Source organism: Mustela erminea, chromosome 1 (assembly GCF_009829155.1).
Source record: "Mustela erminea isolate mMusErm1 chromosome 1, mMusErm1.Pri, whole genome shotgun sequence".
Classification (NCBI taxonomy): domain Eukaryota; kingdom Metazoa; phylum Chordata; class Mammalia; order Carnivora; family Mustelidae; genus Mustela; species Mustela erminea.
The window spans coordinates 53,133,238-53,148,580 of record NC_045614.1 but is presented as its reverse complement, the minus strand read 5'-3'; the positions used below and the strand labels follow the sequence as shown (position 1 = coordinate 53,148,580).

Genomic DNA, 15,343 nt, shown 5'->3' with positions numbered 1-15,343 from the left:
GCTTACATTTTAATTTAAGTAGAATATCCCCTCTAGAAGACCTCAAAGGGTTGCTGTGAAAATTAAACAGAAGAAACCTATTATACTAGATGGTGGTGTATGAGACAAAGACACCGTCTGCCAGCGGAAGCCTTTTGACACCATGTCACTAGGTCATTTGCCAGCACATCTCTCTTCTGGAGGGAAGGCAGATCTCCCTCCAGGGTAATGGCACATCAAGTCACAACCAGACACAAGAGCCCCAAGATCCACACAATCTACCTTTCTTTTGCTCGCAGCAATGACGGCAGGGAGCCACCGGCTCTCTCTGGTGTCCATCAACAGGAAAATGACATCATGGCTTTCAATAAGCTGCTCCAGTTGCTCCACATCCCTGCGGGCTTGCTCCAGGGTGACGCTAGAAAAGTTCACTGGGTGTCCAGGCATCGGGATGCTCATGTTGAATCCTCTGGCATTCTGGGGAAAAACCCAGATATACAGATGTCTGAAGCAAACATATAGGTTATATCTTAGAGCCCATTTCTCCCCATAGCTACAAGCATGCATGTGTGGTCACTTGCAACCAGAAATTTCTCTGTGCATGATTTTGCTGCTTGTCCCTTTTGCTACCTGTGCCCTGTACCTTCTTTACCTCTACATTCTAGATTATCTTGTTCTGTCATCTCAGGGTCCCTGAGCCTGGATAAAGCAGCAAACAGAGACATACAGATCCTAGTTCTAAAGAAGGAAGTAAGTACTTCCCTTTGAGGCAAGGAGGACACTGAAGAAAACTGTAACTTTGGTTTTTCCTATAATCTGAGGCCAGGAACCTCTATGAAAATGCCCTGTGCCTGCTCAGGTCCTCTGTCCAGTTGTCTCTCCCTACTGGTTCCCAAACTGCCCCCTCTACCATTTCCTTAGTGTTTAACATCTCCAAATAGGATCACATAAGATCAGAATGACTGATAGTTACGCTTTAATCTTAGAGGTATATGCACTTTAAAAAAGCTCTCTAAACCAAAAAACTCTCTAACTCACAATAAGAAAATCTACTTAGGAGCGTACAGATTTTTTTTTTTTTGGAGGGGACAGAAGGGGGATGAGCTATAGCAGAGTGTGGTACTCAAATGAAACTTCATTCCTTGTCCAAAGAAGTTGTCAGGTGGCCAGGATTCTCTTCAAGTGTGGGGACTCAGGAGTTTTCATAGGGGCTTTAGAACAGCTCTGTAATTTACCACTGGTCCCCTGAAGGACCCACGGTGTCTTGGCAGATTAACAGTGAGTCACATATGGGTGTCAATGAAGCCAGGGATATTAACTGTCCACAGAAAAGGAAGTGTTCTAGAATCACAAACTGCACCCTTAACTCCCTGCTTAAGGCTGGCTACAGGTAGGAGTGTGAAATCATTAGCTTTCTCATTCATTTCCCAAAACCTGTCACCTACCAGAAGAACAGCTGAGGGTGGGGAGGGAGGACAGAATAAATAGGTCCTTTTACAAAGCAAAAAAAAATTTTCTTTGTGGATTGTAGCTCTGTTCTTCTTATCTTAAACTTTAAACCTCATCTCCAGGATTCAAGGAAGAGACAAACAATACTAACAAAAGCAGTGATATTTAAAAGAATGAAAAAAAATTGTAGGCAAAGTAGGAAAAGACGCCAGACAGAAAGGACTTCAGAAAGAGGGTTCAAAACAAGTCCATTTTAACAACGAGAACACTACAGAGGCAGCTATCTGGACCTCACTAATTAATTAACTCATTAAGCATTATGCATCTACCAGGTACCAAATACTATAGTAAACAATAGCAGAGACTACAGTAATGTTGTTACCTTATTGTCTTATTACAATTGGCAAAGCATTTTAATTGGTGGTAGCTTGATCCAAAAAAGGTATTATTTAGGTATATTAATGACACCAAGATTAAAGCATAACTACTCAACACCAATTTGGATCTTTTCAGTAATACAGATCCATACCCACTTCACTGACCTCCATGATCCTCTGCTTGCTAAAACTTCAGCCAGTAAGCCTACTCAGGACTGGCTCTCAGCCCACCATTTAGATTCACATACCTAAGGCTGGAATTCAGCAAGTTTCAACATGGCAGTTTTCAACCTTGGCTACACATCAGAACCACCTAGAGAGGTTTTAAAATTCCTAATGCCTAGGCTTTTCCCCAGACTATTTAAATCAGAATTTCTGAGAGTAGGCCCTACCATCAATATTTTCTAAAACTCTCCAGATGATTCAAATGTATAGCCAGGCAGCCTGACCTTTTTAACTTGAGCCACTTTAGTGGGCATATCTTCATGGTTTTAATTCCTGTTTCCCTGAGACCACGGATGTTGAGCATTTTTGTGTGTGCACTGGCCATTTATAGGTCTTCACTATGAAATAAATGCCTGCAGAAGTCTTTGGCCCCTTTAAAAAAAATCCTTGTCTGTCCTTTTATTATTGAGTGTGGTAGAGGTTGTTTATGGATTTTGTTTAATAGCTGTTTGCCAAGTAGACATACCATGAATGTTTTCTGGGTTTTGGCCAGACTTTTTACTCTCTTAATGGAACTGACTGGGAAGCAGGAGTTTCAGGTTTTGATGAAGTTAAGTCCAAGTTATCCATTTTTTCACTTACGGTCAGTATTTCCTGGGCCCTAGGAAACCTCTGTGTATCACAAGAACACTGTACTACTTTCTCCTGGAAGCTCGGTAGTTCAGCTTTTATGCTTAGTTCTGAACTTACTAGAGTGTCATCTAAGGGCTTAGGGTGCTCCATGAGGGCGATCCATTCTGGATAGGTGGGATTCCAATGTCTTCCAGCCTTGGGGGAGCTCTGGAATCTCCACTCTCACAGCAGACAGTGGTGCTTTTTTGCCCAGCCTCACAAAGTCACGACCTGAGATCATGTAGCTTGATCTGGTCAAGGACTCAAGGTGCCGCCCAGACTACTTCTCTGCTCAGCTCCCATGTCTGATACTCTGTCCTGTGCATTCCAGCTCCCTTAGCTGCTCTGAACTTGGATGTTAGTTTCCTCAGCTCATCAAGCCCAGGAACAGCTCCTCATGGGCTCCTCATGGGCTCTGGTATGAGCCAGAAAGTTCCTCTATGCAATGGGCTGGGACAAACATTTTTTATTTCCTTTTTGTCTAGGACCATTGTCTTTCCATTGTTCATTGACTGGAGAGAGTCAATTTATGTATTTTACCCAGCTGCATAATTGTTTATGGCAGGAGAACTGGTCCAATAACAGTTACTCATCAGAGTTAAAAACAGATGTCCAGAGTTGGGTTTTAAAAGCTCTAATGGTGGTTCCACAATCCTATATTATATTGCCTTGTCTTAGAAAAGGGAACTTCACATAGTTATTTGACTTATTAATGATCAGGTTTTTTCCTATTCAGTTAATTCAACCCCAGGATTACATAGGGTATTTGCAGTAGAATAGTTCTTTCCATGTCTTGTTCACTTAAGACATGTCTGCAGCCTGGTATGAGGAAGGTGATGAGTAAGTATTTGTTCAAGCAAAAAAAAACCACCACACCGAACATACAAAGAAAGCACCATAAGCCCGAGTAACCTGTAAGTGAAATTATGATGGACTGCACCAGGACTTAAATGGATTCTGCACATCATCTATTATTTTTTATAAGGTAGGAAGGATAAAACTGTAACAGACCTGGTTCCTGGCCTCAAGGACTGAATAACCTAGTAAGGAAAGCAAAGTAGCACAATGTAAGTGCCAAGGAAGATGTTTGACCTGGTGGGCTAATGATTTCAAGAAAAGGTAAACTTGATCTCAAATGTTCAGCAAGAGTCAGCCCTAGCTTTGGCCCTACCTTCTACCCCAGGGCCTTTCTCTGTCTTCCCTGACCTCCACTCTTCAGCTTCCCTGGTTTTCCTTGGTGCTACAGAAGCGCTGTGCTGCCTCCTGACTCTGGCATTTGTACAGACAGCTCTGATACCCTTACTTTAGCTGATCCCCACTCATCCTGCAGGACTTAGCCTCCTCAAGGGAGTGTAACTTAGGTCAGGCTGCCTGGCAAACATCCTCACAGCAACTGAGCTCCTGGTTCATGCACTTACTACAATTATAACTATTTAGGAAATCAGTTATTGACCATGCTCCCCCTCTGGACTACAGTAGCCCCATGCAGGAAAGACGGAACTTTGTTTTGTTCCCCAGTCTCTAGCACACAGAAAGCCTTAAATATTTAATGACTAAGTAAAAGAATAACTGAACAAATAAATAGGGAGGACTGCACTGGATCACAGACCATTTGGACAAGGAAAAATTTCAGGCAACTAGTAGCAGAGGTCAGCTTCAAAGCCAGGTCTGTCTGGGCCCTGAGGGGAATTTGTAACACTTTCCAGTGACAGACTGGATTATTCTTCCGAACTATGCACTGCCTCTCACTAATAGAATTAAATGTCTTCACCCTTTGCCACATGACTTTGCAGGACCTCCCACTAGGAAGGCGGAGGAGTTTGTCCAACTCCACTGACCTTGGGCTTGGCCCTGTGACTGGCTTTGGCAAGGGAATGGAGAATGCTGCACTGTGTCACTGGTGAGCTGAGACTTTTAGAGGTCTAAGTTTTTACCAATCCTTTTACACTTCCAACTTCTACCATAAGAAGAGCATGACACAGAAGACTGCTGCTCCCTGAACCTAGATTTTAAAACAATGACACATAGCACAGACTGGAACTTGACTTAAAACCTGGAGTCCAGCCTAGCCCAGCAGCTAAGCCACAGCCAATCTGCAGACCTGTGAATGTGAAATAAATGCTTATAATAGTAAAGCAGAGATGTGAGGATTGTGCGGTATGCAATAATGTAGCAGAAACCTAGCTAATATGATGGGGTTGTAACATTCTAATTTCTTTTGGCATCAAGGTCCTAGCTGGGGACACAGCTGGTATTCATCAATAGTCTTAAATTAAACCCAATAGATGATTTTCCTCTGGATCACTGGTAAAATGGACAAAACAAACAACATTGCTCTTTTAAAGCAAGAACTAAAATGAATAGGGGCACCTGCGTGGCTCAGTGGGTTAAAGCCTCTGCCTTTGGCTCAGGTCATGATCCCAGGGTCCTGGGATTGAGCCCCGCATTGGGCTCTCTGCTAGGCAGGGAGCCTGCTTCCTCCTCTCTCTCCGCCTGACTCTCTGCCTTCTTGTGACCTCTGCCTGTCAAATAAAATCTTAAAAAAAAAAAAAATTTATAAGAACTAAAATGAATAAATCTAAGACTGAGTGATTAAACAGAAAAACCTTGAGAAAGGGGTTTTTGTTTGTTTGTTTGTTTGTTTTAGCTAGCACTGAGAACCTCTAATGCCACTTTAAGTGTTAGCAGATTCTTTGGAGACATCTAACCTAACTTCTGTCAGATAAACTGATTAAGCATGCAAGATGCACATTTTCTTTTATGGATGATCTTTAAAAAAAAAAAAAAACCTGCCAGGATTTTGAATCAAATGAGCCGAACAAACTTGTCTCTTACTATCTGGTATTTTCAAAGTAAACAATGCAACTCAAAAACAAGAAAACAGCTTGAGTAAAAAGCTAAATATTTAGCCAGATACTCCTTCTGCACAGACTACATTCAATTTAGTTTCATAAGCCTGTACTAAGTAACTAACAAGTATTCTGGTGATGAAGAAAGAATATCCTATACCTGAGCTACCAAGAATCCCCTTGGACTAAGGAAGTATATAAAAATATGCCAAATTTTGGGGGGCAGTATTTTGCCAATATTCCCACATTCCTTAACTTAGACTCAGATAATGCTTTAAAACTTGCAAAAACTTTTCATAAGTGCTTCATTTTGTTTTCAAATATATGAGAGTTTTGTTTTGTTTTGTTTTAATGCCCATCTCTGAGAACAGGAAACAGAAGCTTGGCCATATAATGGAGTCCTGGGTAGTAAGTGACAAACATCCATTCCCCAAGATTAATCGCGAGAAGCTACAGGAGACAAGCTCTGACGTTCCCAAACAGCATCACGTACCACTCCAGGGAATATTTTCTGAAGCCGGTCTGCTGCAGCCAGGGCCTTGGGCTTACCACCTGCTAGGCAATCTTCAAATTCATAGAGAGGCTGCCTCACAGGATTGGAGTAGGAGATATTGGCGTTGTCCACAAATGTGATGTGTCTGACGCCCCAACCCTGCATGGAAACAAGAGATCAGGGTGTGTTTCTGATGAACATGTCACGGAATGTCTCTCTTTAAGGTATTGCTTGGGGGTAGCTTGGGAACCTCAAATACAGGAAACTTCAGAAAATGAATTGTGCAAATTCAGTTTTTGATCCACAGAGGGTCAACTTCCTTTAAAAGATAAAATAATTATATACCTGGTGCCTGGCTTCCTGCAGTAATGAGACTAAGAAATGTCAGGGTGGGTCTGAATAATAACTCATTATTTTTGACAGTGGCACCAGAGGAAGATCTGGAGGTGAGTCCCATAAGAATTGTCTATGTTGCTGTCTTAAAAGGATTAGTGATAAGCCCCTAAATGTCCTTGCTTTCCCTTAATGAATAATTAAGTATAAATAACAGCTCACATTAAAACTCACTTAAAGCCTGAATTAACTCCTCAGAAAAATAACTTAGGAGTTGTTCCCTGTCGTATAACGTCAAAGAAGATTTTGTACTACTTCTTCGAGACGTAAAGGCCTTATTAATATTCAGTAATCCACCAGACAATTCTATGTTCTCAGAAATAGTTTGCATGATTTCATATACTTCAATTATAACTCCTAGAAAGTCTTATAGAACCACACAATTTTGAAGTGAGATGGAATCTCTAATATCCTTAGTCCAATTATTTCATTCTACAGAGATGGCAAGAGTAGCCCGGAAATCATTTAAGGTCATAGATCTGGTTAATGGTTGGGAAGGAATGAAATCCAGAGTTGCAACCAAATGAAGATGCCTCCTTTTTGAAGAGTGAGGTGCAGTGTGTGTATTTTAGCAGATCATAAGAAAGCATAGTGATCTAAGAGCAGCCCTGCTATGACTGGCTACAAAGCTGATTCTGCTCTCTCTTATTTCAATATCTTTCCATTAGGGATTCAGAAACTCAATTAGACTGATGGTTCCAAGGGCACAGTCAACAGAAATCCAAGATTTATTTTCAGGGTTGAGAAGGACAGGCCAGAATCCATCCTTTCAAAAGTATAGTTTAGGTTATCTGTTTTGAAAGCCCACTAGTAAACTTTGGTCTACTCATCCAGTTTGGTAAGTGACTTACCAGCAAAGCAGTCTACAATGGAGGCAGAATAAAGTTATGGGAAATCTAAAAGTCACTTGTGCTTGGTTTGGGGACATTTATTTCTGAAGTATTTTTACCTTCCTTAAAGCAATGCTGAGTGGACAGCAAGGAAGACGGTCTGGGAAGATGCTGGGCAGTGGGAAGAAAGCCAGGTAAATTACAAACAGACCACAGGTTAGCCACCTGCAGGCGGGTATTTGCTTCTGGCTTTTTGGAATGCTACACAGTTTAAATGGCTAACCTGCCAAGATTAAAGAAAACTGTAACACTTGATGCTGGTGAGGGTGTGGTGATGAAAAGCTATTGTACTGGATGAGAATGTAAAATGATGTAATTTTTCTGGAAAACAATTTAGCAATATGTTTCTAGAATCTTTCAAATGTTCCTATCTTCTGGTCTATTTGCAGCAATCTATCCTCAGTAAATGCTTCCAGCAATTTATCCGAGGAAGTAACCCGAAATATTAACAAAAATGTTCCACAACATAATTTACAGTTGTAAAATACTGGAAACAATGTTACCATCTACCACTAGGGGAATGTCTCAGAATAGTATATTTCATCATTTAAGAAGGCATATTCTATAGTCATTAAAAATGCCTGACAGGCATCATTTTTAATTACATGAGAAAGTGTTACAATGTTAATATATGAAAGCAAGGGGAATTATTATAAATAAGAGTTTTAAAATATATATTTAACAAACATTGAAGGAAATAAGTGAAAAACTGGTAGGAAAATGGGTGTCTTCTTTTCCTGCTTTATAACTTTTGACACTTTACAAATTTTCTACAGTAGCTTTCCACTGGCTTTATAATTTTTAAAAATGTTGAGAAAACCTAAGCACCTAATTCTGGAAGCCAGGTAAAGAACAATAAAATAAATTCCACAAAACAGGAAGATATTAATGAAGATAAAAGTAATTATTAATGAATCTGAAAGCAAAGCAAAATGAGAGCAAAAACTATAGAACTAATAAATAAATCAAGTACTTAGTCCTCCAAAAAGACTGATAAAATAGACACGCCTCTCTAGCAAGTCTGAATAAGAGAAAAAAAGAGAAAACATAAACATGCAACCTTAGGGATGAGGAAAGATTTTTTAAAAAGACAAAGAGAGTCTTGGGGTGCCTGGGTGGATCAGTGGGTTAAAGCCTTTGCCTTTGGCTCAGGTCATGATCTCAAGATCCTGGGATTGAGCCAGTATAGGGCTCTCTACTCAGCAGGGAACCTGCTTCCTCCCTTCTCCCTCTGCCTGCCTCTCTGCCTACTTGTGATCTGTCTGTCAAATAAATAAATAAAATCTTTTTTTTTTAATTTTAAAGATTTTGTTTATTTATTTGACAGACAGATTACATGTAGGCAGAGAGGCAGGCAGAGAGAGAGGAGGAAGCAGGCTCCCTGCTGAGCAGAGAGCCCGATGCGGGGCTCGATCCCAGGACCCTGAGATCATGACCTGAGCCGAAGGCAGAGGCTTAACCCCCTGAGCCACCCAGGCGCCCCAAATAAATAAAATCTTAAAAAAAAAAAGACAAAGAGAGTCTTAAAAGATGCTAAGAGAATACCATATGTATTTTGTGTCAATTAATTTGAAAATTTAGATGAATAAAAGAAAATTTACTAAGGAAATGAAATTAAAGATTTACTCTCACTAATAAAAGAAATGCGAATTAAAAAGCTCTGTTTTGTACAAGTTTCTAAAAGTACAACCTAGTAAAATGTTTCTGGAAGGTAATTAAGCTTGGAAAAAACCCCATATAAATATATTGTACATAGTATATATTGTACATTTAAGTGCATGTGAGTATACACACAAGGTGCATACACACATACATTCTCTCTAAAATAACAATTCTACTTCTAGGGCTTTTTTCCCAAAGAAATAATCCTACACATATGTAAAGATATAAAAATGTTAATTTCAACAGCATCTCAAAAAAATATGCTGAAGTTGGAAAAAATTGAGGACATGCACACTAAGTATACATTATACAGAACACACAGAGAACCACAATTACTTTTCTATAAAGTTAAGAATAAAAACCTATTACAGACAGTATACTATGATCCAATTTTTATAAATATAAACAAATGGCAGCAAAGATAACAAATGTCCCTCTATATGTTTGCATCTGCCTATGAAAAGTTCAAGGAATGTGATATTGTGTACTAATCTAGGAAGTCTTAATTCTGGGAAATGGGACTTGAGATGAGGGTGGACAAAGACTTTCTGTTTCTACTTTGTAATAAAAGTATGAGTGCCATAATAAATAAAATCTTAAAAAAAAAAGTATGAGTGCCTTACATTGTTAAAAAGATAACTGAGAAAAGAAAAAGGAAGGGAGAGAGGTAGGGAAGAAGAAAGGGAAGGAGGGAAAGGAAATCTGGGAGGTAGAAGGCAATATGGTATATAGCAAAATAAGAAAAGAAGCCACAGCTTCAGAGGTACCATTTGGCCCCCATAAACTTACCATCAATGTCCTAGCTACATTACAGCCCAAGGTGCCAGCTCCAAGCAGCAGACACTTGGCAGACACAACCTTGTCTAAGTCCAAAGTAGGGACCAATCTCCAACACATCAATTTGAGATTTAAATCCACTGATGACTCAGCTAACCTAGAAAATGACAGAATTATTTATTCATTCAGTCACTCATTTATGCCCCATCTTATCCTAAAAAGGTAGAAAGCATCTGAATAAGAAACTGAGTAACAAATCCTGAGCAAAATGGGATCAAAGGGAAAATAAGATGAAGCTTTAGGGCAATAGGGAGGAGAAATGGCACACAATTTGTGCTACCTTAGACTACTGCAACGCTAGTGATAGGCCATGAATTTGATACTGAGCCCCTAGCAGCCAAGGGGAAAATGCAGACATGGCCACTTATAGGAGTCATTGTAACTACAAATTTAAAAAACAAAACAAAACAAACAAAAAAACCCACAGCTACTTAAGAGGAAATTTTCCCTAATACTGAAAACAAGAAATATTTTCCACATCCCCTCAAAAAAGGGTGCACTTATATCATCCCTTAAATACAACATTAGTTTCCATTAAATATTTCTTACAATGTCCTTCAATGTAGGCTAATAGGAAAAATCAAAGGACCATGAATAAAGGACTAAAAGGTGGTAGGTACCTGTGACTAACTAGGTTTGAGTATCTCAGCTCAAAGCAAGAACAAAATTTATAATGTCTAGAAGAGTAGATGAACTGTGTGCCCTTCCAAATCTCTATTGGTGATATTTTGTTTTCACAACCACAATTAAATCAAGTCAGGCAGCAAAGACTGGAGTAACACTTGTCATTATAAACAACAGCCCCTGCGCTGCCCTGAGTGATGTGGTTGGTCTGACGGAACCTTCTGTGTGTCCTGGTGACAAACAGCCCCATTGGATAAAACAGCTTCCAAAATATACCTTTTGGGGTCCATACATTCACTGAGGTTCACCATCCTCGGTCCCATGCCACCTTTCTGGTTTTTTTCCCATCCAACTGCTTTGGGACAATCTTAAAGCAAATAAAATAGGGAGTTGAATGAAGGAAGGAAAAATAAAAACAAGTAAGTAAAGTAGCAAGAGGGCCAAACATTAATAAGCTTTCAGTTCACTTCTTTCTCACAGAGGCTCCAGGGCTTGAACTTGCACATACTTGCTAAGTGGCTGGCCATCTGCCCCAACTACCCACACCCTTGTGGAGAGACCACCAGACCCGGGCATGGTTTTTCTGTAAAAGGGCTTCTGAAATAACCCTCAATTTTCATCTGAGTAGCCTCCACTTCCCCAGCTCCTGGAAGTTGCTCAAAATAAGACGATCCCCTCTGGGCTATGTATAACCCTGTGCAGGGCTCTCTAACCAAGGAAGACCAGCCAGTGTGACTACACTTTTCCGCTGAAGTTCCCACCAGGCTTTCAACCTCTGCATTCAGTTCCTCCTTTCTGTTTCTCATGCTTACCATGTCCCTCTGCTCAGCCTCCCAAGCCTGTCACTGAGCACCTGGCCTATTCCTCTGTTAAGCGGCCCTCTCCTTTAAGTTTATCCTTATCCATTCAGACCTTCCCCTTCCCTGACTTCTCTCTTCTCCACTAACCTCTCTTAATCTCTGCTATGGATGCCTCAGAACTTTAATTCCAGTTCTCAAAGTGTGCTCTGTGTGATGCTCTGAGAGGATAAGGGTCCTGTGGTTGCTCTATTCTACTATTAGAAAATCTCTTAAGTGTCTCGCTTGCTTTCTAGAAAGCTCCTGCTACTTTCTCACCTTAATGGTAATCTGACTTCCTTGGCGGAAACCTGCTAATGGGGGCCCCTCTTATATTCCTCACATCTTAGGACCTTTGTCACTCTCCCATTCTCACCAAATACCTGAAATTCACACTAAAACCTCAACTCCTTGATAGGGAATTCACTTGGCCACAATCTATGCTGCTAGCATCCCTTCCAATGTCTGCCTTAAGTAACATTCTCTGAAGGTACAGGAACTCTCTGACTTAAAAATGTATAGGACTGCTGGGAAGAACTGTATGTTTCTAATTTGTATGTTGGTGTTCTTTGGCCATTCTCTTACTTTTAAAGATTTTATTTATTTATTTATTTGACAGATCACAAGTAGGCAGAGAGGCAGGCAGAGAGAGAGAGGAGGAAACAGGCTCCCTGCCGAGCAGAGAGCCCGATGCGGGGCTTGATCCCAGGACCCTGGGATCATGACCTGAGCCAAAGGCAGAGGTTTTAACCCACTGAGCCACCCAGGTGCCCCAATTCTCCTACTTTTAGATTGCTGTCAACATTTCTATTTTTCTTTCCTTGGGAACTTTTTAGCTTTTGACCTCTGTTTTTTAAAATAGTATTGCTCAATATAATTATGGGACCTAGAAGGTGTAGATTTTCTTAATGCAATCTTTCCTTTCTGGGATAGAATGACCATTGGAAAACCTTGGGGCCAGTTATCCTCGAAAGCTACTTGGGCCCCACTGTGGCTGGAGATATCATTCACAGCAAGAAGCCAGAAAACGAATGCCTCTTCCCATTTTAACTCAGGCACTCTGAAGTGGTCCATTTTTTTTTTTTTAATGTAACAAAGTTAAACTGCTATAAAAGAGTAGTTCTTACAGAGGTTAAGAGTTCAAAATTCTTTTTTTTCTAGGAAAAGGAGTTCAGACATGTTACTAAATTCATATTTTGTTTGTTTTCCTTAACTACTCTTACATTAAATAAAAAAATACCTCTCTAACATATAGCCAAAAACTTGAAAGAACTTTGGAACAGTTTAGTACTGTAACTAACAACTCTGGCCTAAGCTTTCTCCTGTTACAGATAAGAAGTCATAGATAAAAACAAAATTTCATTTCAAATGAAAACATCTCTGTACTCAAAATGTCACAGCCATTTCTAAGAAATATATATAAAACTATATATATTAGATATATCTAGATATAGACATTAGATATATCTAGATATAGATATATATATTAGATATAGCTTATTAACAATGGAAAAATATATTTAATCCATTAATAGTATTTAGTCAGTCCTATCTGCCTCTATATAAACTGTATCCATAAGCCATGCCCCAAATAATAGAAAAATATTTTTTAGGAGAAAATCAGGTCTTGCTTTCCCACAGCTGAACAAGCAGGAGGAGAACATCAAGGACAAGAATTAAGATGAAGAATGTCCCACTCACAGCAGAGTCTGCTGTCTCCTTCCCCTGGCTGCCAGTACACTTTTTGTATCAACAATGGACAGTGGGCTCCTTGCACCACAAGGAGCAAAAGATGATTAAAATTGTACTTCTTATGCCATTGTCATTGCAATTTTGGACTGTCTTCGAAATAATAAAAAATACTACCATATCAATAGCCTTCATTTCATACTATGATACAGAATAACTCTTGACAAAAGTTTATTTCAAGTTTTATTTAGAGCTAAGAGGGAAAACATTAATTTACATGAAAAAAAGAAAATTGGCCTTTCCTAAACTAAATAATCTACACTAGATATCAAGTATAAAGAAGATATATTGGGGTGCCTGGGTGACTCAGTTGGTTAAGCAGCTGCCTTCAGCTCAGGTTATGGTTCCAGGGTCCTGGGATTGAGCCCCACATCTGGCTTCCTGCTCAGCAGAGAGCCTGCTTCTCTCTCTCCCTCTGCCTGCTGCTCTGCTTACTTGTGCTCTCTGTCAAATAAATAAATAAAATCTTAAAAAAAAAAGATATGTTGAAGGTATTTATTGGGTGATAGGAAACACCTTTTTCAAAAGGAAATGTACAGTACTTCCAGGCTTTGCCAGCTTCACCAAGCATCAGTGAGATCATCGGAACCGTGAAGGAAGAATCATACAATGACTTTATCATAAAAATGGAAAAAAAAAGTGCTTCCTCTGAAGGACAGCTGGCAGGATTAAGTGAGTGAAGAAGTGTGGAAGGCACCTGGTGGCCTCCCAGGCACAGACCAGGCACATATCACTTGTTAGGTAACTCACCCATTCCTCTAGAACTATCTACAACTGTGGCTTAATATCACGCAGGTATGGCACCTCAGTTAACAGCACATGGACGCTATTTTAGAAGGTGCCAGAAGAGGGTGCTAAATCAAATGCATGGATCTAAAGACAGCAGGAAAGCTGTGGATTTCTTAAGGCTCTCAATTTACAACCTATACCCTTCTTTGCCTAAGCTGAATCCACTGTAAATTTATCCAGGAAATCTATTTAAGACATTTATCAGTGCAATGGCAAAGAATCACCAATAAAATGCCCTCAGAGCCAATCCTGAAACCTTCTGACATCACTATAGAAATGACATCTCAGAAGAGAAGCTAACAGTGCCCTCCCCAACACACACACACACATTCTCTCTCTCTCTGAGGCACAGGACCCCCAGAAGAAAGAAAACAAAGTGCCGTGGAACAATGTAGATGTGGGGAAAAGCAAATTAAACAATATGTATAAAGGTACCCTGGAAAGCATGTAAGTCATAGAAATCTGAGAGATCATTTTGGAGAATGCTGGGCTTTGTTTATGTAGGAAATTAACATAAATTAGCATTTACTAAATGCCTATAATAAGCCAGATAGTGTTTTGTCTTTTATACAGGACACACATTCGTCCTAAGGGAGACTCCATGAGGTAAGTATTAACTTTATTTTACTTGGATTTGAGTATGTATTCTATCTTTGTAACATGTATAAAAATACATAAATGTATACACACACACACACACATACACACACACACACATCTATAAAATATCCATGAGCCCAAGTTTCCTAACTTACAAACTGGAGATAACAGCTGATGTCTACCATTCAGGATCTAGTGAAGAATATTAAATGTGGAAGGAGAAATGGCACTTTTGCTGACTGATTTACTATATGGAGAGAAAGATCACATAACTTTACACAACAAATAAATATGTAAGTATAGTATTTTGTTCTTCCTGTAAGAAAGTTCAGGAATAAAGATTTTATATGAAACAAAAGCTAGGTGGTGGGGGGGAGAATCTTCAAGACTGGAGGGAAAAAACAAAGGCCTGAAGGAAATTTCCTGAGGACCATCTTTGCCTTTGTTCCTTTCTGAATAGCAGAGTGTGCCCTCTGTTCAAGGGAGGTGTTCCCATGGGCAAAGAGGTAGGCGCAGTACTTTTCTCTATCTTCTGCTGCCATTGTGAAGGGAATGAAAGGAAAGTTAAACTTGCTTTAGTTCCTGATAAATGATAATTATATGCATTCTCAAAGACTGGCAAATTACCTGGGCTAAATGCCATTTCTGGAAGCTTCACTTCGAAGACGATGCTGTGAGCAATGTCTCTCACCCCCTGCATGGTGCGGTCCCGGAAGCAGAGGACTTCAACAGACTGGAAACTGCTACTCCTTGATGTCAGGCCCCAGGTTTGAATTAATTCATTTTTTTTTTGAAGGAGGGAAAAGAAAGAGCTCACATAAGAGCTTCAGCAAAACCAGTTGGAGAGTATTCAATTCATTGTTAATTATGCCTCCCTGAACTCTTGGGGCATGGCCTTAACCTCTGAGAAATTTTGAACACATTCACAGATGCTTTTCTTTGTCCAAATGCTTAGAGACCGAACAATGAATTGGCTGTG

General features: G+C 39.8%; 1 protein-coding gene across 9 annotated transcripts in view; it reads right to left on the bottom strand.

Moving 5' to 3' along the window:
- Positions 1-15,343, bottom strand: part of ATG7 (autophagy related 7) — a 243,768-nt gene that overhangs the window by 186,043 nt on the left and 42,382 nt on the right. For all 9 annotated transcript variants that reach the window (XM_032327316.1, XM_032327289.1, XM_032327300.1 and 6 more), the window contains 5 exons: positions 14,992-15,113; positions 10,667-10,757; positions 9,719-9,863; positions 5,985-6,143; positions 262-456 (listed from right to left, as the gene is read on the bottom strand). In XM_032327316.1, coding sequence (XP_032183207.1) covers positions 262-456; positions 5,985-6,143; positions 9,719-9,863; positions 10,667-10,757; positions 14,992-15,113 — 712 coding nt within the window. The remainder of the gene's footprint in view (positions 1-261; positions 457-5,984; positions 6,144-9,718; positions 9,864-10,666; positions 10,758-14,991; positions 15,114-15,343) is intronic.